This window comes from Ischnura elegans, chromosome 6 (genome assembly GCF_921293095.1).
Source record: "Ischnura elegans chromosome 6, ioIscEleg1.1, whole genome shotgun sequence".
Classification (NCBI taxonomy): Eukaryota; Metazoa; Arthropoda; class Insecta; order Odonata; family Coenagrionidae; genus Ischnura; species Ischnura elegans.
In genome coordinates this window covers 55,767,007-55,791,185 of record NC_060251.1, presented here as the reverse complement: position 1 = coordinate 55,791,185, position 24,179 = coordinate 55,767,007, and the positions used below count along the sequence as shown (strand labels likewise).

Below are 24,179 nucleotides of genomic sequence, written 5' to 3'. Positions count from 1 at the left end.
AATTCATTTCGGATGAAATCTTTCTGTTTATCGGAACTGTTTTCTCATCCTCCGATCCCGACGCTAACAGAGATGCAGCGAGAGCGTCGATACCGTCTTCATCGTTCTCAATTACCATTTTCCGCTGCACATTGTTATCATAATTGTTTTTGGATGGAACCTGATTGCCTAAAGGCACTAATTTTTCGCCCACTGCAGATTCTGTGCATTCGCTGTCTACCATTTTCCCGCACTCGTCAACTTTTTCGCACTCGACAACACTCGACCGCTGTTTGGAAAAATTTACCGACGCTATATCGTCTACGCCGAGCCCAGATATTTCGCGCCCCGCCCTTAAGACTTCATCAAACTTTTCTCCACTACGAGCGGTGTCATTCTCGCGAACGAAAACCGATTGAACCGGTTCGTTTAACGAACCCTGATGGTCGCTAGACACTAATCCATCCTGTGTGACACTATTCGTCACGAAACTTAGACTGTGTGCGGCATCGGCAGCGCCCATTCCCGACGGAGGGTACTGGGGAGTCGCCGCTGGAGCGGCAGCGGGGTTTGGCGGCGATAGCGTCACGGAGGAGGAATACATCGCCTGCTGGTCGAAGACGCGGTGGTGCCAAGCGTACCACGACGAAGGAGCGGGTGTGGCCGCCCCGACTTGCGCCTGTTCGTCCTGCGAAGACCTCTGAAAGCTCCTTATCCTTATCCTCACTGCATTACTCCCAGCCGGGCCGAGGTACACTATGTCCGCGACGCTCACAGCATCACCACCGGCCCTTGATGAGCCCTGCGCCGGCCCTTGAAGATCTATCTCTATCTCATCCGCCCGGTCGTGCAGAGTGAACACTTGAGGGTGCTGTTGCTGGTGGGGCCACGCGGGGACCGGGACGGGAACGGGGACCGGAATGATGGTCCGTCCCTGGTCCCCGCCTTCCCTTTCAAGAGTCCACATTCGTATCCCCGCCCCGCCGCTCGCGGTCAAGATGGTGGTGGTGGCCGAAGAGCCCTGGTCGATGACGAAGCCCTCGGAGCCGCTCCGTTCTCCGGGAAGGCGCGCCTCTCCCGGCGGCGGAGCGAGTCGGAGGTGCAGGCGGGCCAGGTCCGTCTCGCTCCGGCTTCGCCCCACGCGCCTTGCCCTCCTCCTGCGGGCCCTCCGCGCCGCCACGGCCGAGCTCGAAGACTGCGGCGTCGGCGCCGCGGGTGGCTGCGACGGCGTCGTCTGCGGCGGGCCCTCCAAGCTGCTGCCCTGACGGTCCGCCACGACCGCGGCGGGCATCGGCTCCACGAAGAATATGTGGTCGGCCAGCGAGACGACCTCTCCCGGCTCCCCTCCCTCGGTGGCGGCCGTCTCCACCACGCCCTTCGGCTGCAGGAACCGCCTCTGCTGCTTGTGGTGGCGGAAGACGTGGTGGTGCGGGGTTTTAGCGGCCACCGCCTGGCCGGCGGTACCGGACTGCGTGGCGGGCGGCAGTTTACTGACCTCCTCGGAGGCGGGCGGGGGTGGAGGCGGGGGCGGCGTGGGGGAAGAGGGGGCGGAGGAGGAGGACGAGTAGGAGGTGGTGGTGGGGGGCGGGGGAGAGGGGGAGGTCGAGGGGGTGGTGAGGAGGTGGTGCTGGTCCGGGGGCAGGAGGGGCTTCCGCCCCGGGGGCAGCAGCGAGGACCGCGGCGATGGCCCGGAGGCCGCGGGGGAGGAGGCGGCGAGCGGGGAGCGTGAGAGGTGTTGTAGTTGCCGCACCAACAGACCGCCCCCGCCGCCCCCGACGACGACGTGCTCCTCCGGGTCCACCACTGACTGCCCCCCGTCGCCCATCTCCCTCACGATCACGGCCCTCGCCGGCTCGAAGTAGTCCCAGTCACAGTCTTCCGCCGGGACTTCCTCCTCGTCCGAGTTTATGGTCGAGGCCTTCGAGGAAGAGTCCGAGCTGATGAAGACGAGCTTGTAGTCCTCTCCGTCAGGATGTATCTTCCCCTCGTCAAGCACGTAGTCAAGCAGGAGTGCGGCATGGGCCGGAGAACCGCCTCCCGCCTCGTAAGGGGGCGCGGTTCCGTCGTGGGTGAAGGCTGCCGCACCCAGGCGCCGGCTCAGCTCCCCCGCGTGGTGGTGGTGCAGGAGGGACTTCTCAGACCGCACCAGCGAGGGCGAGGGTGCGACCGTGGAGGATGCGGAGGAAGGAGTCGTCTGGCCGGCATCTCCCGCGCCTATGCCTCCACCGGAATCATCTGCAATCCACCATCGAGTCCATGTTGTTGTTTTTTATTTTTCAGGCGGAGGGAAGATATAAGGGGAAAAAGAAAAGGAGAAGGATTTTTTACAATAAAATAAAAATTAAACGGTGTGGTGGTAATAAAAGGACTTAGGGACTGGGTCGTGTTTATAAATGAAACGGGAAATCGAAAGGATTTTTTTTATTTCGAAAGGGAAACGGAGTGGGCGACACTCTCAAGGATTGAGATGAGGTAAGAAGGTTGAGTGGGTCGGAGGGAGAGTGGGTGAAGTAGATAGAGAGGTGGCACCCTAGCGTAAAATAATTAAGGCGGTGAGCTTAGAGGAAGAGGAATGCGACAACAGAGCCGAAGAAATTGCTAGAAAAGGCGATGGGAAAATTAGAATGCGACCGAAAGATAGATAGAGACAGTATGACATTGGATAGAGTTAAAAGTGTGCACATGTCATTCTGTAGACTGTTAGGTCAAGGTGATGAGCTGACTTGAATTGAAAAATTAAATACACGGAAATGTTTTGGGTACTTAAAACAATCTTAATGGTTTGCATCTGTAAATATGACATATTTCACGTGGGTTTGTAAATATGCACGTGTGTTTTTACAGAAGGTTAGGTTAAGGCGATGAGCTGATTTTATACGAAATATTAAAGACACTGACACGTTTTGAGTACTTGGAGCAGTCAGGAGGGTTTTTCAGAGTCCCCCGTTCCGAGCGGATCGGGAGACTTAACTCGGATTCTACGCTAGTTACTTACTATCGGCAAGACAATCCGTTCGTATCAGACTGCTTCATATCGACTAAAAAAAAAGGCTTTCCGATAGGATAGAAGTCGATCGGGCTAGATGTGTCGTGAAGTCATTCCGGTTGCGTAGGGTGATCTGCTATGATGTTGTTTTTATTAACTATTTGGCTCTGATAAAATAATACTACTTGATTTGATGAGTTCTGATATATTTGGATGTTCTCCAATATTAATAGAGGTGTAAGTGAATTTAACTATCTTGTAAATTAGACTCTGTCGGCGCAAGTTAGTCTACATGTTGTTTGGACGAGTAATAAAAAGAAGGTGAAAAAATATGGAATGCATGGCGCAATGACTTACAATAATGTAGGTAGCATAATGTATTGGAAATGGGTCCTTGGGTTTGGAAGTATAACAATTTGTCATACCATCATACCATTCAGGGTATAATTAAGTACAAATGATAGAATACGGGATCATTTTTCATGAAAATTTTAAGTTTAAAAATCTCAACACATTCGAAAAGTGAAATGTAGTCAATTGCAGACGGGGTTGATGAAATAGGCTCTAATGAACATTGAAAATTAGTCATATAGGGACTCATTACTTTGCACTGAAAGTTGTGTCTGAATGGCGAGCGAACAATTTGTGAAACCAAAATATGAGGGGAAGAAGATAAGCTCTATTGAAGAGGAAAATCAACAATTTGTAGGATATCCTATGCGTCAGCATGATTTGTTAAAATATTATAAACATTTTATTAAATATGCACATTTCAAAATCAAGTCGATACATTGCATAATTTTGTGGGGAAAATGAAAAAAATGTCCTGCATTTTATGAAGTAAAAATCCTGCTACCTCATGCAGAATTGAGATAAATTCAGCGTTAACTTGGCAAGTGAGCAAATTATGGACCCAAAACTGTGAACAAAAACACCCTCGAGGCTCGGTAAATTACTTGGAAGTAGACCTGCCTTATCAACGGGATCGATTCAGCGATAGGGTTCATGAATATGGGGAGAAGAAATGGAGGAGAAAGGCCTTTGGACGAAGGACAAAGTCAGGACGATGAAGTGGTTGCATGCATAAAAATAATCAGAACGGGCACCCACGACATTAACGACCATGGGAGAGGGCATGAAGCAGAAGAGGGTGGGATTGGATATTTTCCGCCCCACTCCAGATTAATGATGCGATGCGAGGAGATGCAATGGATATGCCGAAATGAGGGCAAAGGGGGAGGCTGGAGAGAAAAGGGGGTGGGTGGGTGGATGAAGTGATGTCTCGAAGGATAGGGGAAGGCTGAAGGGAGTGAATTTATAGCGTAGAGAGGGAGGATATCTCAGGTTGAAGTGAAAACACAATGGCTCACGATAGTTTTGCAGAGAATTCCAGAACACCCGATGCACGATTGCATTGTAGCTGGCTGGGACTGAACGTAGGAACATTCTTTCATAGTATTGCAATCCTAACACATTCTGTACCGGGGTATGTAAATGTAGAGGAACGACGTAACTGGACAGAGGTGTTGAAATTGAAAATACGCGCCAATTCGGGCGAACTGCCTTGGTTATAAAGTTAATTTTTAAAATATAACTTAGCCTAATCAAAAATCGCGATACGTCCATACATAATAAGTAGCGAACGAAAACTGAAAAGGTACTACCAAATATCTATATTATACTTTAAAATTTGTATAAGTTGACGCGCCTAAATGACGAGAATTCTCGCCATCTGTAGGTACGCAACGTGCTAAAATTGACATATTGCATCAAATAGGACTAGAAAGAGGAGGCCCTATCCTAGAAAAGCTTGGTTCCTGTTGCCACTTAAATCGTTTTCAACCCATTATAACCCAATGTTGCTCCTAAGTTACATAAAAAACGCATATATTTTCCGCTCTATTCACGTCTGTGGTCACGAATACACAATAAAGGATTCTCCAGTCGGCCTTAAGAATAGTTGTCACAGAGCGCGCATTCAAATTGGTTTACGAAATTCGACACTAGCCACGCTGACGGGCAGAGAGATCTTAATTCCACGGGGAAATTACCTATGATATTGGCTGTTAACCAAAATTTGTACGGAATCGATCGATTCGGCTTTCACTCGGTGAAAATTTATGAGGAAATCTGAATGAAGGTGCACAACCTATGCAAATTTTCACATATTTTTTGGTACGACGTATTTCGACGCTAAGGGTTCTCGAGAATGCCACCTTAGCGTCAAAACGCGTCGTACCAAATAAAAAAATCTGCGAAAATTTACAACGGTTTTACATCTTCATTCAAAATTTTTACTATTGATGATTTTAAACATTCAAGTGATGAATGTTCAACAATTTACTTCGGGGATACAAATGCTCCTTTGTAAACATTGGGATTGAATGTTTAGCTTAGCAATGATTCGGTACTGCGGGGATTATTGGAAACCTATTTGACCCTCTCTAACCCAGAGCTACTGCTGGGAGAAATTTAATTTCAAAACTTCTCATTTTCAAAATGTGAAAAGTTTCTACTCAATCATAAGTATTGTGGCATCTACATATTTCACCATTAAACTTTACAGTGCAAAAGAACACGCAGTTAAAATCTTTCCTAAATAGGGCTGAAAATGAATACAGTATTGATATCACTTAGAAGCAACATTGGGTTAAAATGGGCTATAAAACCGCACCAATCTTTTCAAGTAACCCCGTATATCCTTATGGTATGAGGGCATCGGCTTCGTGAAAGCGGGACAGTTATTTTAGAGGAGTTATGAAAGGGGAATACATTGGCAGATAGGAAAACAAAAGGCTTCGATGTATGGGGTGTTCTATTTTCATTTAAACCATGTTAACTCTTTCTAACCCAGAGCTGCTTATAGGAGAAATTAAATTTCAAGACTTCTCATTTTATAAACGAGAAAATTTTCAACTCATTCATAATTATTGTGGCAGCTAAATAAATATTTCACCATTAAATTTTATAGCACAAAGGAACACGCAGTTTAAATCTTTCCTGAATCGAGCTGAAAATGAATACATTAGTGATGTTACTTAGAAGCAATATTGGGTTATAATGGGTTATAAAACCGCACCAATCTTTTCAAGTATATCCTGAATATCCTTACGTTATGACTGCATCGGCTTCGTGAAAGCCGGGCAGTTATTTTAGAGGAGATATGCAAGGTGATACACATTGACAGAGAAAACAAAAGGAGCAGGAGAATGGGGTGTGGGTAGGCAGATGAGGGGAGAGAGTCAACGGGAGGAGGGGCAGTAGAGAGAAAGGAATAGAGAGAGTAGATTGTGGGCGGGGCGTAGGATGCTATGCTGTTGCTCCACAGCCTCCCAAGTGTCCCTCTACGACTGAGAATGTCTCCAGTCCCTTCGAGACATACCAGCAATAACAAAATTCAAACTCGACTAAAAAAAAACACAGCCCACAACACCATCACCATAGCTGCAGACACCGACGCCACCTACATACATTCCATGCGACCCATGTTACATTTTTTCTTCGTTCTTCCAGCGCCACAACCACACACGTACTCGTAAGATAATAAGAAGAAATACTCCAGTCTTCTTGAAGGAAGAAAAGTCTGTATTCTCTTAATCACGACCGTCACCGTTAAAACCACCACCAATATTACTACACTCTTCTACAGCATATACTCTCTGCTTAGAATCTCTACATCACCGATTGCTTAAAACCAAGTCAAACAATGAGATATAGAATAATGGACAGATGTCATCTTGAACAATGTATACATACAAGTGCACAGAAAGTTCAATGTTAAACCCTTCACAGCGATTACATACCATAAATAACCATTCAAAACATTTCACAGATTTAGTTTCTTTCGTAAACATTTGACAGTTTCGATATGAAAAAAAACTTTACCATTCCACCAAATACGATTTAGAGGACTGGTTCCGTCACAAAGTTAAATAAATACCGCCTCGTACTGAAGACTAATCTCATTACAGAGAAACAGTTAGTTGAATAAATAGATACGAAGCCGTCAAGCTTATCTTTATTGCAAAGAAACAACAGCATTACAAGAAATTTACTCAATATCAAAATTCCTCTAATTATTTGTACACCCGTATTCTACACCTGATGTTAATTGATTTGTAATTAATATCACATACAAAGAAGCTCTGTAAGTATGAGGATACATGCAAGTAAAAACTTCAGACAAAAGAAGAAAGTATATTTACACAAGGTATACACTTGGTACATGAACACACTAAGTACATCATGATAAAAACTACTAGAAAGATTTCTACACCACCACCTTTCAATGTTTGTACCCAAAACCGTAAAAATCATGCCAACTTTTCCTCGACTCCAACTTATATCACTAAATTGTTTGGAAGAGAAAGTACAGAAAAATATGCAACAGACACTTCTAGAAGGAGCGATTTAACACAAGGACGCCTTTCAGGCCAAAATGTCACCGTATGGGCTAATCCAATCTTTCACGCGTACCCCTTTGTCACACGTTTAAGGATATTAAAAACGATTTTTTCCTATATCTTTTGATAAAAAACCGTCAACAGCGGCCATATCGATTACATTAATGCTAGATAGATTGGGCTAAGACTGATCGATTACATTAATGCTAGATAGATTGGGCTAAGACTGGGATTATTATTGCAAAAAAATAAACCAGAAATCGCCTTCGATAATGATTATTAATGCAAGGGAATGCGCTAAATTCTCGATTGAAAATATCCTCACGCAATTAAGTTGGAAAATAAAACTTTTGCATATCAGTTCACAAAGTTTCAAAGATGGGATTGGCGCCTCGGTAGCTTAACTGGCTAAAGCACTCGGCCGGAAATTGAGGGATCCGGGTTCGTAATCCGATCAAGGCGAATTGTGTTTTCCTCTGTGGAATTTCGGACATTCATGCATTGTGGGTGACTCCGAAAAGTTATTATTGAGGCTAGTCCCGGCTTACTAGAATCGCTTACTTTAATACCGGTATTATATATTAAAAATTAAACTTTGTTGCATTCCACACAGATGTATTAAAATACTCGACCGCTTTCAAACTTACCACGTCATTATCGAGTGGAAATTATTTGGAAGAGAATATACAGTAAACTATTATTATGATTACCTCTTCATAATGACCTATATAGGTAGAAATCGGACGAGTCTTTTAATAAATCTGTGCGAAATAAAACACAATTTAATTTTTAATCTATCATGTCAAGGTTCCACCAAATAACCTCGAAAAACATAGATTTTACAATCGGTACTTTCGGAAACGTCCTTAGAATACAAAAACCGCTTCGCGCACCCGATACAAAGACTCACCAGCAGGAGGCCGCGTAGCAGACGTCAGGACTCGCCGCACCACCGCAGACCCAAACAAGAGCACTTGGAGAGCAAGAGAGAGTGAGCTCAAGAGGAGTTGGGACGAAGACGTGGGCGGAGCCTCCGTGCAGGTCCGCACACGCAACAACAACCTCTTCTTTACATCTCCTATCTCTTATTTTCTTTCTCCATCACCGCAAGTCCCACACCCAACAAACACAGAGAGGCTCGCTGAAAATGCGCACGCAAACACCACTCGCTGGACACGGATAACAGTTCGATTAATTGTTGTGATGAATTTGATACTGTTCGATTAATTCGATAATGTGCGTTTAATCTTTGCGATCAATTCGATAATGCTCGTTTAGTTGTTGGATTGATTTTGATAATGTTAGATTAATAGTTGTGATTAATTCGATAATGTTCGATTAATTGTGATTAATTCAATATATTGTAGGCAAATTGAACCATCAAGTCGATTCGTTGATGTTTTCTAAACTCTGCTATTTAAGTCGAAGTAGACTTGTATAGCCGTGGCTCTAGAACAACATAATGCTACTATTATTTACTGAGGAGTGACGATGCACTTTGTGATGGCACAGGTAGAAAAACAAAAGAAGTGGAAGTAACAAAGGAGAAATAATTTCACCTCCTCTACTTCATGAGAACATTAAATAAATGTTTAGCTTTCTCTCTCTTTTACCGCTAATCCCACATCCAAAAAACAGAAAAGGCTCGCTGAAAATGCTCACGAAAACATCACTGGACACAGCTAGCACTAGCACAGCAGTACGATTTATCACATATATATTGGACAAATAGATATTACGATTCAATTCATCGATATTTTCATTGAACTATAAAACCTGCTACGCAAGTTGAAGTAGACTAACATACCATTCGTTTAATTAAGCTCAAAGATAAATTGTTCCAGCCAATAATAATAACACATTTTTGTCCAACCTTAATTATTTAATGTCCACTTCGATTAAGGGAAATTTTTATGGACAAAAAATAAATAAGGTTGCACAAAAATGTGTTTACAATTGTCTGAAACAACTAATTTTTAAATGGGTGAGATAGCGTAGTGATATCGTTGATACTCTATCAAATCTCTCGTTTAAATAAGCTCAAAGATCGCACATTTTCTCCCAGCCCTAATTATTTAATTTCCTTAAATCTTAAAAATTCAGAGGATTAAGTAAAATGTCGAAAAGGCCGGATACCGTTTTCATAATACTCGCAAAGAGCATCCAACAAATTGTTTGTGTTGCGTTAGCTCAGTAACTAAGGAGTTACGACACCATGTTTATGGATAAAAAATGCTTAAAATTGCCTCCACTACCACCTCCTGAAGTAGTGCAGATTCCTCCCTGAAACACCCAGTATGAGGATTGAGTTGTTCATATTCTCTCCACCCTAACTTTGAGGTTAAACCCCAGATGCTTTTCGTCTATAAGAGCATAATTTTTTTTCTGATAACATACGCGAAAAACGTTGTCTGGTATTGTGCAGTCGCGAATCTAACTACACTTAATGTAAAAGCTGGTATGGTATTTGGAGGAGACGACCCACAGCTGAGGTCATTTGCGACTTGAAGAAATGATTACGACCTTGGAGTTATTATCATTCCTCTCTTATCATAAATTTCTCGCTTACAGTTAGTAAATTGCCAAAACATACACAACTTGAACATTTCACGTGGACGTCAAACATGGTAACATTCAAACTATGGTAATTTAATGAGGAAAAATCCTTGCCTAGGAACAAGTTCATGGCAAGAACAGAAAAGGAAGACCTCGAATGAAATATATGGAACGGGTAAAGAAGGATGTGCAAGAGGTAAAATACGTAAGTGTGAAACGATTAGCTGATTTGAGAATTGATAGGAGAGCTAAGTCAAACCAATCTTAAGATTGCTGACCAGTGATGATGATAATATTATTGTAATTCGTTCGTGGAGCTGGAAATAGTGATGGAAAAATATTGGTCGATATCAATTTTTGGGGCAATCGATTTTTAATCGAAAGGGAAAGCTCGGGCTATTTAAGGCCTTAAACAGCCATATCTGATGCCGAACCCGAGAAGATTCTATCAATAATTATCGCCGGGAAATCTTACGATCTTTAATCTTATGTTTGTTGACCAATGATGATGAGCATTAAAATATCTTCAACCCTTTGCATTGTGTTTTTCCAGACTAAAATATGGGACGGAAAATAATAGATAGGAGAATAGACGAGACCACGGTTCTATGGACAAACGTCCAACAGTGTACTGGAGTTGGAACTTTGCTTTTAATTCCACACTCACGATTAAATGCTGCTCTAATGTCAAATGCCACTTTTCCAAACAAGGTAAAGTTGGCAAAAGGTTGGAGAGACATTAATGCACAAAAACGGTCGGGAACTTACTAGGAAGTCAGCTTGACGCATACGTAAATGCCCAAGTAACGTGAGTCTACGCCAACCGGGCAGAAGAAAACAGTCAAGGTCCTACTCTCTCAGGTTGTCGGCAACTTGATTGATTGCAAAAGAAAAACAAGATCAAATGCAACTCCACATATTTCTTGCGAAATTAATGGCGATATACCAGTCTTCGAACGAGAAAGATGAAAAAAAAAATTATTTCAGAGCCCCAGGAAAAAATACGCAAACTACGACTGCTTCCTCAAAATCGTCCCGGACAAAAGGGCTTCTTAAGTTTAGGTAATAAGAACTCATTATTTTAGTTGGCATGCTTTTTAAGTAATATTCTTTCCGCCAACATCATTTTGACATTTTTTTATGCCAGTAAAAACCCTACTCAGTCAATTAACCACGAGATAAAATTGAACTTCTCACTCCGATTGCTTTAACTTTTCGGTCCTGGCTAGGCAACGGTAAAATAGAATAAAACTACAAAATTTAATTTAATTGTTAGACAATTCATAGCGAAATACAGCTATTAAAGGGGACATGATATTCATCATGTACTCCATTATTTAACTGTGATACCCAGTCATCCCTAAATTCATTTTTGACATGCGAATACATTTTTAAAAACTTTGAAACATGACACCTTCAAGAATTTTTAGATTCAACTTCACCCAACGATTGGTAACAATTGAATGAATACCATGCGAATTACGCTTCCAGGACATTTTTTTTGATTTTCAATGGTAGCTTGTTCTCAACGCCTAGCACTAATGAACAATAATGAAATAGTATTTTAGATCTCTTATATTTATTATTAGTTTAGAACAAATACAAAATATTTGTTTAGATGCCTTAATATCGAATTTTCGTTCACCGATAGCGAATATGCATAACGTTAATAATTTGAAAATTATAAGAGGGAATTCATCATTGTAAAATTCATAATAAACTCAAGCTATTGCATTGAAATTAGCTACATTATAAAATATACAGAGAATCACTTGACAAAATAATGATCTTACGATTCAGATTAAATTATCAGGAAAAATAGAAAATATAAGGCCTCAACAGAAAGGAATGTTTGACTGAAACGCTACATTTTGTCGACTTATATTCGTTCTTACAAGAAGGTGAAAAGTAATGAAATTCATAAATTTTTTTCGGTGTTTTTTATTTAGTTTTTTTACGCACGTGCGGTCTTTTCCGTGGCCTACTTCCTCATCTATTATCACTCTACGCCTGTCGCATGTCAGCAGTTCATGAGGAATGAAGCTTTTCTACGGCATCACAAAGAAGAAAGCAATCGTGGAGAAAATTCGGAAAGCTTTAGAGCCAAGCACGAAACTCAAATATGAATTCAAGGTGAGTCGATATTGATTATTTTCGCCGGAAAGAGATGTTGGGACGAGGCACTATTTGCACGACGAGTGTGTCAGACAAACTTCTAGTTTCTATTCGGGCCAAGGTTTACTTTGAAGGGTGGGTCACAAGCCTTTCAAGGGACAAATTTTGAAGCTTAGAGACAAGGTAACATGAAAATAAAGGATTTAGCAGTAAGTTACCAAACTATTGAGGCAATATATATTAAGAAAATACATTACTCACATTCAAACCGTTGTATTTTGTGTTCATTTCGCGACCAATTACTTGATGGAAACTTACATTATCGACTTGGAATTTATGGAAATTTTAGCAGACATTTATCAATATTGGACTATATCTGTTACATACATAATATATTACATACTACCTAAATAATTTTATTTACAACCTATTATTCTAATAAAAATAGGTAGTGTTGTGCGCACCGCTCCTACTGAACAAGTCGTGATCATTTCACTTGTCCGCTGAATATTTTCTGGTGTTGTACTACCAGCTAGAAACTTAGGTAATGATTTTAACATTGTCAGACTACATTGAGTGTACTTATACGTGTACCTCGAACACAAAATTTGAGCATTAGTGAAAATAATGAGGTAAAATGTGCTAGTCATGTAAGTAGAAAGTATTGTGAAATAGTGTTTGCTCCAATGTCTCACTTATGTGGCATTAATATTATAAATATAGTTATTATTTTTCAAGGCGTCAGTAGTCATTTATGGAGTAGGACGCTTTATAATCGTAAAGGTATTAAAAGGCATCCTCTGGTCCCCTAATATGGCTAATCATGTGGCATATTTACCTTTCTTCTTTTGAAGGTGCGTCAGCGAAAAATATAAATAGAGGATGCTCCAATTTGAGATACAGATAAATAAAAAGTCTTTTGAATGTGACCCGAAATTTATTTAGATCGTACCTCAAGTATTAAACGAGAAATTTCGCGAGAAAAAATATTATTCTAGCAAGAGTGATGCGTCATTTTAAGCGAGGCAACCTTTCGCCTCTTCTCCTCACGGAAAAAATCGCGGTAAATCAGCGAGAAATCGCATCAAAAGAGAAATTACGCGCGCTTCATCTCTTTACGACAGCATCTCTATACTTTAAGGACGACCTTCGACCGGAATAGACTGCGCGCACAAGCCCATTTTCTTCGTGAGGGATTTAAAGGGGAGTAGCGAAATGAGATGTCTGCTTTAAGAGGAGGAAAGGGAGGATATGGTGTGTGTGTGTGTATGTGTGAGAGAGGGGTTTACGGGTGGAGAGCGAGAGTGTGTTATTTCCAGTGCCTTCCCACAATCACGTTAAGTGAGTCATGAAAAGTGACCAAGGCCTTCCACGTCCCTTGCACCGCTAACCAGGCGAAATAAAACAAGAGGAAATCTTTTTATTTTGCTCCGAGGATAATGTTCCACACAGGGAGACGACTGTAATTTTCGTGAGAAAATTCCGGAATAAGCACTTTCCATTGCTAACAGAGAGATTCGAGTTTTCGCAAAATAATATTCTGGAAATTGCAATTTCACAGAAATTTTCAGATCGAAAATCTTAACATGGGAAAGAAAATCTTATTCGTATGCTCGTATAAATCCAAAGATTCAAGCGAGATGGAGTTGATTGTTTTTCTATTTTGAAATAAATATTTTGCCTTCCAGTGCAGCACTCCGCCCGTCGGAAGGGACGTTAAACCGTGGTCCCCTTGGCGGCTTTCGTGAGGATTAGGCTGTCGGCGCCGGGTTTCTCTCTTACCGAAGGGCTGAGGGGGCACATATTGAGATTTGTTTCAAATACATAAAAACTGTTTTAGATGACAAATACGAAAATTAAAAAAAGCAAACTGATATTAATTCTGTTTTCATTTAAACCAAGCTCAAAACCGTTTTCGCTCAAATTCGTTTATGATAACTCTATATAGTCCGGTTCAATATACTCTTAACGAAAGGCGCCAAGGGGACTACGGCTTAACGTCCCATCCGACGGACGGAGTACGGCACTTGGAGTGCCTTCCTCAAGGCACTTAAGGAGGGATCGGGCAGCCTCTGAACAATATCTGCCACCGCCGAGTTATGAACCCGGAACCAATGGGTGGGAAGCCGGCACTTCAGAGTATGCTGATGTCGACGCCAGGTTTCTCTATTGTCGAGCGCATATTTAAATTTATTAATTATGTAAAAAAACTGAGATGAAACATTCGAAGAATAAAATAAATACAAACTGTGAGTTTGTTCAATGTTCAAAACCATACCATTATTTTATGATAACCATCTGTGCCTATTATTTGGCATTTTCACCTGGAGCTGGATCAGAACTCGTGGAAGGTTATTCGGGCAATCCACGGGGTCAGGTACTCCAATTCCATCTCGGCCGACGTTTCGATGAACGAGTTGTCCATTGTCATTATTTCATGCCCTGATGACGATGGACAACTCGTTCATCGAAACGCCGGCCGAGATGGAGTTGGAGAACCTGACCCGGTGGAATGCCCGAATAACTTACCACGATTCGATACGCCGGGAAAGCCTTCGATAATTCCTCTGGATCAGAACTGATCATCACCCAAGCAGTCGCCCACGTAGGTATTAAGTCTCATTCATTGCCAAAATTCACCATCCTCGGATAGCCACGGAGAGACATTTATCACTCTGTCCACTATCCAGATCGTGCGGCTCGACCTCTCATGTTCACTCGGAAATACAGAAACGTGGAGGGGTTTATCACCCAGTGAAGGTCACGCGTGTGCCTATTCCACGTTTCACGACAGTCGAGGTCATTATCCACACGGACCAATAGCATCTGAAGGTATAGGAATCATTGTAAATACGACATGAAACACGAACAAAAAAAATTCATTAACGAAAGGGGGATACGTTGGCTTTAGGTAACAAATTCTTATTCATCTAAACACTAAACCAGCTAATTTGTATTAATCAACGAACGCAGAAAACGTACGAATACACGAGGGCGAATTTTTTTTCAACTTACGATCGCACAGAAAAAATACCATGCCAGCGACAGGCGGGTACTGAGCGAATAAGGCAACGGCGCTTCCTCCGTACAACTCCCTCAAGTCATTTCTGACCGTAAGTTTTTAGTTTAAGGCTAGTAGCTATCTTATTAACTACACTGCCTCAATTGATTCTCCCACCAAGTGTGCCCTGCGGTGAGAGAGCCAGAAAACTCGCCGAAAGGCTTCAGCATTGACATGTCTTGACCTTTATGCCGATATAAGGTAATATTTTTAAAGCACTTGGCTAGAGTGTAAAACAATGTAAAATATTACGCCCATTCCCATTCAAAACAAAAGAGGAGACATGCTGACTTCTGGAAGTGTTCTGGTCCATGACAACGCTCGTCATCCCAGCGCTGATACAGCCCAAACGCTACTTGAGCAATTTCAATGGGACACTTTCGATCACCCGCCGTGCAATGTCGACATAGTGCCATGTGAATTGCATCATGACACTATAATGAAGAAGTGGCTAGGAGGGAAGTGTTTTCAAACGGGCGATGAGCTTTAGGGCAAAGGCAAAATTCGTTGGAAGTCATTGGCGGCAACATCCTATTATAGTAAAGCTTCTCCACAGGCGCGACAAATTTCTAAATCGCCGAGGCGATAATGTATAAAAGATACCAAAAGTGTTCTCAACATTTAGCAATGAAATGATTTTCACACAATCTGTTCAGTCTTCTGTTCATGAACCATCGGATGTTGAAAAAAAATCACCCCTCGTATGCTTAAAAATTATTAATCGCTTTCGTCATCAACAACAACCTGAGGTTTGTTGGTTGGACAACTGTTAATTATACCACTTCTGTTATAAACAAAGCAACTCGAGATTTATTTATTTATTTTAACGCCAATCATTGAACAAAAAAACGTTGGCAATAAATCAGAGGACTAAAAAATGTTCAAAATTATCAATTCCCATTTTCAATGCATTTATCGTTGGTGGAAAGGCCATGCATCGCCTGAGGTATAATAGCGCTTTCTTACAGCCACTGAAAGTGGCGATGCAAAAAGATTTATAAGGTCGACAAACAATGCAGGAATGGGTACAATCGAAAATACGAGCTGAACCTGTCAGTAATGTTACACTCTTGATAGCATCGATACCGACAAATGTGATGTATAACCAACGCTGCCGAAGCTGACTCGGCATCTGGAGGAAATACACAATGAGGCAAGCAGCAGACATTTGGACGGACGTTTCCTTACCCGAAAAATTAATGTAAGACCTCTGAGGTAGATATCTCCGCCTATCGCACTCAACCAAACGTATGCCGATCATGATCCATTTCTACACATCAATCACTTTGCCAACGGTCGAGAGAATGTTTTTCTGCCTTTCAAAGAGTTTTCACATGTACTAAGCGTCAAAGTCGTATTGGCTCGAGACCCAAGTTAGTCTGGCTTGTGAGGCGCTCTACCAGACGGATTTTGAACAATGACCAGTGTATAAATGCAGTGGGAATCTATGATGCTAAATGGGGGTTAGGTGGGGCACAGGGGGGTAACCTCCCAGTAGTGGGGGTCCGAGCGATTAAGAAAATTAGGAAAATTATGAGGCTTATAACAACACTTTAAGGTTGTTTCCTTACTAATTGTCTTTTTTTAAGAATACCGGGACTAGCCACGGTGATATTTTTACGAAGTCACCCATAATGCACAATTTGCGCGAAAAATCCACAGAGAAAAAAAAACATAAGCCTTCACTAGGATACGAACCCGGATCCCCCGGTTTCCGGTCAAGTGATTTAGCCAGTTGAGCTACCGAGGCATAATTACTTCTTGAGGATATTTGTGGACACTATCGGATAAGGTGGTGATGACTGATGAGAATATGATGCCACAAGCAGTCCAAATCGTGCGCACAGCGCCACAGCCGGAGAGCCCGAGAGATCCTGGTCAAGGCGAATGATTTTTTTCTCTCTGGGTTTTGTCGCACTAATTATCTTCTGTCTACTTAATTTTCGAAAGAATTAAGTTTTTTTAAACAAATGTTTACGCAATAAATCTAGTAATTCTTCCTCGTGGTAAGTTTCTATAATGCGCACGGAGTTATCTGTGAACTTCTGGGTTTACGGGAATCTCCTCTCTTGTATATATTCAACAACATGGTTCCCACTCCAACTACATTATAAAATTCAAGGTTTTTTCCAGGTTTTCACGGTTTAAATGTCATCAAATTCACGGTTTGTTGAGAAGCCATTTTAGGCAGAAATATTGATCACGTAACAATCATCGGCCGCACGTTGACTAAAAATGTAACAAACGCGACAGATGCCTTGAATGCAAACGTAACAATGACAGAGGCTATCTCTTATGACGTCACCTATCGTTAGCAAAATTCATGTCCGGCTAAAAGGGTGTGAGTGGGAAAATGAAGAGAGCAGGGTGGCAGGGAAGTGAAGAAGTGCCTGATTTTTTGCCAGGATTAACGTCTTCCAATCGCAAGCTTCAATAATAAGGTCAATGTGCTGTCATGGCACACACGCACTAATTAATATAGTTGCGCTTTCGAATACACGTGTGCAGTTAAATGCGTGGACAGCAGCTGCACGTTACTCGGCCTTGAGACATGATTGAAATATCGTTTTTTTTCTCCTTTTAACCCGTCTATCGTTTTTCCACAGTCAAGTTTGAGAGATTTCTAAGGTTTTATGACGAAATTCACGGCTATTTCCAGGTTTTTTCACGGTAGACGAAATTCACGGCTTATTCACGGTTTTAAGGTTTTCACGGTTGAGTGGGAACCCTGGACAATTGCAGAAAATTACCATTTTATATAATGTAAACTGGATAAGTCAAGGGGGATGCTATTGCGGGCTCTCATTGGAGATTGTTGTCTTGTGAAATTCGGATCACTATACCTTTAGCGACGTGAGGGGCGAATTTCTAATCCCATTTAAATACTCGATGGGCGACACTCAGTGAAGTCAGTCACAGCCAGCTCCTCCTGGTATACCATGCTCCCCGAACCTAGGTCATGACTCAAATTAGAATGAATATCAATACACCTTTTACAAATCTGAGGGAGGAGGTGCAATGCGAGACGTGGAAAGAGCGATATTATCTGTAAAATGATTACCTTAACCTACCTTGATCGATATAATCGTTAAATCATTCAAGCGATTAGAGTAAGTTTCCAAAGAGTACGTAAGAAGAATTCTTGCAGCTCTTCCTTCCTTCATGGACTTCCCTCTTCCATTCAAAATAAGGCCTACTCCCTTTCATTCTATCTAAAAATCCTATTCCTCTCCTTCATCTCATTCATTTACCCAAAATTCTACCCTCTAACACTCTTTTTAATATCCCCTTACCGCTATGTATTCACTCCATCCATACTTTCTGCCTCCTCTGTATCTCATCTACAAGCTGCCTCTCCTCACCCACCATTCCCAAATTATGAAATGACGTTTTCTGAGGTAGGTGCCTGAAACTTTGCAATAATACATTTTTAATGGTAGAAAATCAGTGAACGGGATATCAATTTCCATGTGACTTTGCCGTTGTGAACTTAAGGGAATGAAATCTTGACTTAAATTTTCAAATAACGGCGTGACTCAGTTTTTCTTGTAAAATCTCTTTTTCCTTACCCACCGGGGGAAACTTATTCTTGGAATAAAATGACTAATCAGTAATCATCAAGCTTCAATCGGGAAACAATAGATAATCTCTTGAACGACAAACAACCTATAAAAATAACAACGAAATCTGACCCGCTCTGAAATAACGAAATGCTAAAAAGCTCGACCACAGTTGCAGCACCGCTGAATTCGGGAAAGGAGAGACATAAAAAAACGGTTTGGGGGAGGGGATAAAAAACCCTAAATTACCGTACGCCAATGAGCGGCTTGCGTGGCTAGGGCTTATTGGATTCGAGGAAATCACGATGCTGCCTCACACAAAAAAAGGGACTCATCGAAAGAAACGAATTCACTCGGGCGATGGGGATCCGTTCAATGAGTTCAATCACAGTGGAACACGACGCCCGACAGCCATCGGCTGTGAGCTGATACAACGAGGGGAATGAGAGAGGTTATTACGCAATCCCTATTGTCGCCGGGAGTTTGGTCTGCAATGGATTCCGACAGCTGCTTACGCTTTTCACACAATAGCCCTGCGCAATCGAAGAGAGACTACAATCCTATTCAGGTTTTGGGATAGCTGGGAAACGATTGACAGGTATTGCTAGAAGTTGCATTATTTATTTTATATCATTAACATTGGTATTGGCTGCCATGTACACATTCAGTTTTACAGATTTTCCACAAATTAAGTATTTATTTCTATTTCCATAGTTATTTAGTCTATCACCGTCTACACATCCGTGGGACAACAACCGTAACCAGCCAAACACACCTGACACCTGGCAACCAAGGACAATATTAATGGTTGAAACAAGCTTATTACAATTTCTAACAGGTAAAGATGGAATCCTATTCATATTTTGGGATACCTGGGAAACGATTGACGGTTAGGTATTGCTAGAAGTAGTATTATTTACTTTAAATCATTAACATTGGTATTGGCTACCATTTTCACATTCAGTTATACAGATTTTCCACAAATCAAGAATTTATTTCTACTACCATAATTATTCAGTCTATCTCTGTCTACACATCCGTTCGACAACAACCGTAACCAACCAAACAAACCTGTCACCTGGCAACTGACGCCAACATTAATTGTTTAAACAAGCTTATTACCATTTCTAATAGGAAAAGATGGAGTATTTTATAAAGATTGGTCGATAGCGAATTTTGACTGATTCCGATGATTTCTTTTCGATACCGATTAAATCGATCATATCCTTCGTTGCTTTTCACGTTCCCTCCCCGTAGATTCGTTTCCAAGTTCAAATTCCTCCCTCCACATTGACAATACAATGATATTTTCCCTTTTCCTGACCCCTATATTTAGTATTAAATTAGAATCTTGCAGAGTAGGTCTTCAATTTAAAATTCAATATTTGACGATTATTACTTTTATAATATTATTAAATTTTCGGTTTATTCAAAAGCCATAATTATAGATTGAAATGAAAATGAAAACATAATTTTGACGAAATATGAAATAGAAAATTTATTTTTATTATTATAATTATTTAAATTATCAAATTTGACAGGCAACCATTAATTGCATTTGCTTAATTACCATCAATAAACATTGCAAAAAGGTATGTCAATATTATAGTATTATTTACTTTTTTACATCTGAATATTTCTTTAGTTTATTATACTATCGTATAAAAATCACTGTGTCACATTATTTTATTTATTTACCAAAATGATCTACTAATTTTCATTTCAAGCCGTGATGATGGTTTATAAATAAACGGAAACGTCGAAAAAAATGCATTTCAGTCTAAAGACCTAATCTCCAAGATTCAAATGTAATATTAAGAATACAACACACGGTACTTCCAAAACCGGTCCTTCTTAAATCAAACCTCGTGGAGGTGACTTAGCTTCTTATTTTATAAACATAATGAAGAACTGCCACCACGAGAAAGCTTCCAAATCTTTATATTATCAAAATCAATAGTGACAAAGGTTGTTAACCATTTAATCTCATTAAATAATGGAAGAAAACAGAGCCACCATGGAAGTAAATCAATTTAATTGGGAATAAGAGTCCGCAATCATAAAATATTGGCGAGAGAAATAGAACACAATAAAATTGCCACTACAATGCATTGAAAATAATCGAATGTTCCGGAGGTAGCAATTCTCACTCGACTCAATAAAAATCACTGCCTATACTACGCATAATAAGATAAATGAATCAGAAAAAATGACGTCCGTGCATCGAATACAAGATAAACCCTTATCTGCATCTGCTGAACGCCGCTGTGTCAGCGTATGGGTCGATAAATACACGAAGACTTCCTACGGGAAGATGAAACAAGAAGAAAAAAGATTTTCAGAGGAAGTAAATTAGACATTATTTTGAAAACGAAGGTGGTGAATCACGCCTAAGGTAAATAAACAATGTAGATCTGCAAAGAATACAAAAGACAACTCTACACATTCTAAAAGAATATTATTCGACTTAAGGCTACACGGCGATATTTGGTGGAACTTGGTGACAGGAAACATAATAAAGATATAAAGTTGTATGTGCAACAGAAGTTTTAATAACCAACCCAGGTTTCGACAATACACTCTGTCGCATGACCTTGATAATGACAAAGTGTATTGCCGAAACCTGGGTTGGTTATTAAAACTTCTGTGGAACATACAACCATCTATCTTTAGAATATTATTCACCAAGTCTAAAGGCCGTTTTACACGGTACACGGAATTGCGCAGGTTAGAGCTGCATTAATTTCTAAAATGGCGTGGAATTGCGCGAATGCATGAACGAAATTAGAACATGGGCTATTTTGCCGTCTCGCGTCCACGCATTCTCGCATGTGTTCTAGCAATTCACCGCTATCCTCGACGCAATTTTGATTGCGCCTTCGCACGTACGTCAGATTGCGCAATTCCGTGTACCGTGTAAAACGGCCTTAACAGCTGCGGATGCATCATATCAAGAATTGTAAATATTTAAACCTCCTAAGAACGAAATACTGACAGGCAGCAAAAATTACAAGTGCTGTTCTTGCAGACCGTTTCACATAATACATTCATAGGCGCAATATCTTACATGGAACTTAAGTGGATATTGTTTACCATGAAAAATAATGTATTGAATAACCGCAAATGCGAATAACTGAATGAGATATGTTAATCACAGTATTTCTATTCACAGAAGTTTACCATTGAGGATTAATATTTGACTATAAAATTTTCCCGAAGTAAAATAGCTTCAACGCAGGGCCAATCACCTACAAAAATGATCACTTTCATCAAAAATAAGGAAATTAACAGTAAATCTGCGCAGCAAGTTGAGGAATACGTATCTACTGTCTGCCTCTCTTTACTGCAGCGTTTATCTTTCAATATCCTCCCATAGAAATCTTTGATTACGACACACGGAAGGTTATCTCAAGAAACAATGGATTTATCGTAAACGCATCATGACTCAAACAAACCACGTGAGACATTGATTTTTGGCTTCCGTTGGCCTCCAAAGCTGTTCGACCTCGTCTTTTAAATTCACAGAGAGTCCTGGATGTGATTGGACCCATGAGACGCTAAGGTGAAAGTTAGCTGCTCTCTAAGCACTACAATAACCAAGAAACTATTGGGACATCCGGTCAAAGGGGAAAACCGAATTTCGACCTCGAAGCGTGCCACAGACGAGGGACATGAAGGATAATTCATTGATTCCACGAAAGGTAGAAGAGCTAATGATGTATCTTCTCCCTTCAAGCATGAAAGACCCCACAAATCACAGTGACTTCACATGAAGGCAGAGAAAACCAGAGATTTAGCCCACTTGGATTGTGTTCATCATATTAACCTTTCGACTTCGTTTTCATAAATTTGGCGAATAAGTCGACCATGATCGTCCAATCGATTGCATAAGTGTTTCATACCATCAAACCAACTCTCAGATACTTTCATATGCCGGCCTCGGTGGCGGTGGGGTAAAGTCCTCGCCTGCCAAACTGTAGGTCGTGGGTTCGAGATAGATGTTTGTGTTGTACTTAGTTAATGTTGGAAACCATTGCTGTTATAGGTATTTATGTGCTGTTTACGGGGAAGTTGATAATAAATAAATATGCAAAAAGGGTCATATCTGTTAAGAAAAAAATTGGTAAATATTCTTCTAAGCACCAAGTACATCCAAGAATTATCTACCATGAAAATGGCATTATGCGCTGAAACCAATGTCGGTCAAAATAAAAGAGCCTAGAATTAAGTTAAATGATTTCATTATGTTAAATATTTATTTGGCTTCACTAGGATAAGACCGCGGGCGAACGAAGGAGACAAAACTGTGTGTTATGCTTGCCGCCAGTCACGCCAATGCCTTTTCGACATATAAAAGGAAATTGAGGGGGTAAGAGGCGAAGGGGTGCAAGTGATTTTTTTCTAAACAGAGTCAGATACAAAACTTAATAGAAGAAATAGGCAAAAACTTGAAGGCCGAGGGGTACAAGTGCGTCTCTGTTCTATGCTGAAATCGAGTGGAAAATCAAAATCACTACTAAATATCTACTCGATCTCGTTTTAAAAAATTAATTTCTGTACCTAACTCTGTTTAGGAAAAAATCACTTGCACCCCTTGGCTTCTCACCCCCTCAATTCATGTGGCGCTTCCAAAGCAAGTGATATCGGTCTTAAGTCAATATTGTAGCAAAGAGTGATAATTGTGTAGTAATAGGGACGCGAATATTACAAAATAGGATCCTCAAGTCGGCCTCTAAATCCGTTGTAACCCACCGCGCATTTTAATAGGCTTACAATAGTCTCCACTCGCGTCGCTGACGGACAAAGTGATCCGAGTCTCACGCGAAAATAAGGTATAATTAGGGGTGTCAACCGAAATTTATGTACATGATGACTACATCTTTCCAATTCATTACTTTTCAATGCTTTTTTTTCACAGCTATTCCTCGCAATTACAAGCATTTTAATGCAAAATATTGGAAAATTGCGATACGCTGGCTTGAAGTACCCGATTCATTAGCCATCGCTAGATCAAATAACCATATAATAAGTACCATAAAAATTAAAATAATTGATTCACAATGTATTTCAATTACTGATAACAGCATTTTTACACAAGGAATGTTATATTTAATGCTATACGCCATCTTCTACGCAGTCAAATATCCTAGGACAGCAACAAAGCCGTGTGAAAAAGTCATTCTTTTACAAAAAAATAATCGCCGAATCCAAAAACATATTCGGAATAATATACAGAAATTCAGCGGGAACCAAGAAAAAAATTCCAAAGATAGGTTCGACCAATCTGTCTGCACCCTAGTTCAATAGCTCTCGCTCGCTCGTAGATTATGACGGAGCCCAAATGGAATAACAAAAGACATGCACTGCGTCATGCTTGAAATTAACACGGGTACAAAAAAGAGAAAATCGACAAATAATTTCGCAATGATCGTTCGTATCACTGAGCCAGTTACACTCGCCATTTCTACCGCCTGAACACGTCGCGACGATATATATTCTCATCGAACAGCCAATCGAGT

At 40.9% G+C, this 24,179-nt stretch overlaps 1 protein-coding gene across 1 annotated transcript in view; it reads right to left on the bottom strand.

The window, feature by feature from the left end:
* Positions 1–702: 702 nt before the first annotated feature.
* The window catches only part of LOC124161372, a 495,044-nt gene continuing 471,567 nt past the window's right edge, over positions 703–24,179 (bottom strand). The window contains exons 6-8 of the mRNA XM_046537686.1: positions 1,566–2,214; positions 770–1,469; positions 703–735 (exon numbers count right to left, since the gene is read on the bottom strand). Coding sequence (XP_046393642.1) covers positions 703–735; positions 770–1,469; positions 1,566–2,214 — 1,382 coding nt within the window. The remainder of the gene's footprint in view (positions 736–769; positions 1,470–1,565; positions 2,215–24,179) is intronic.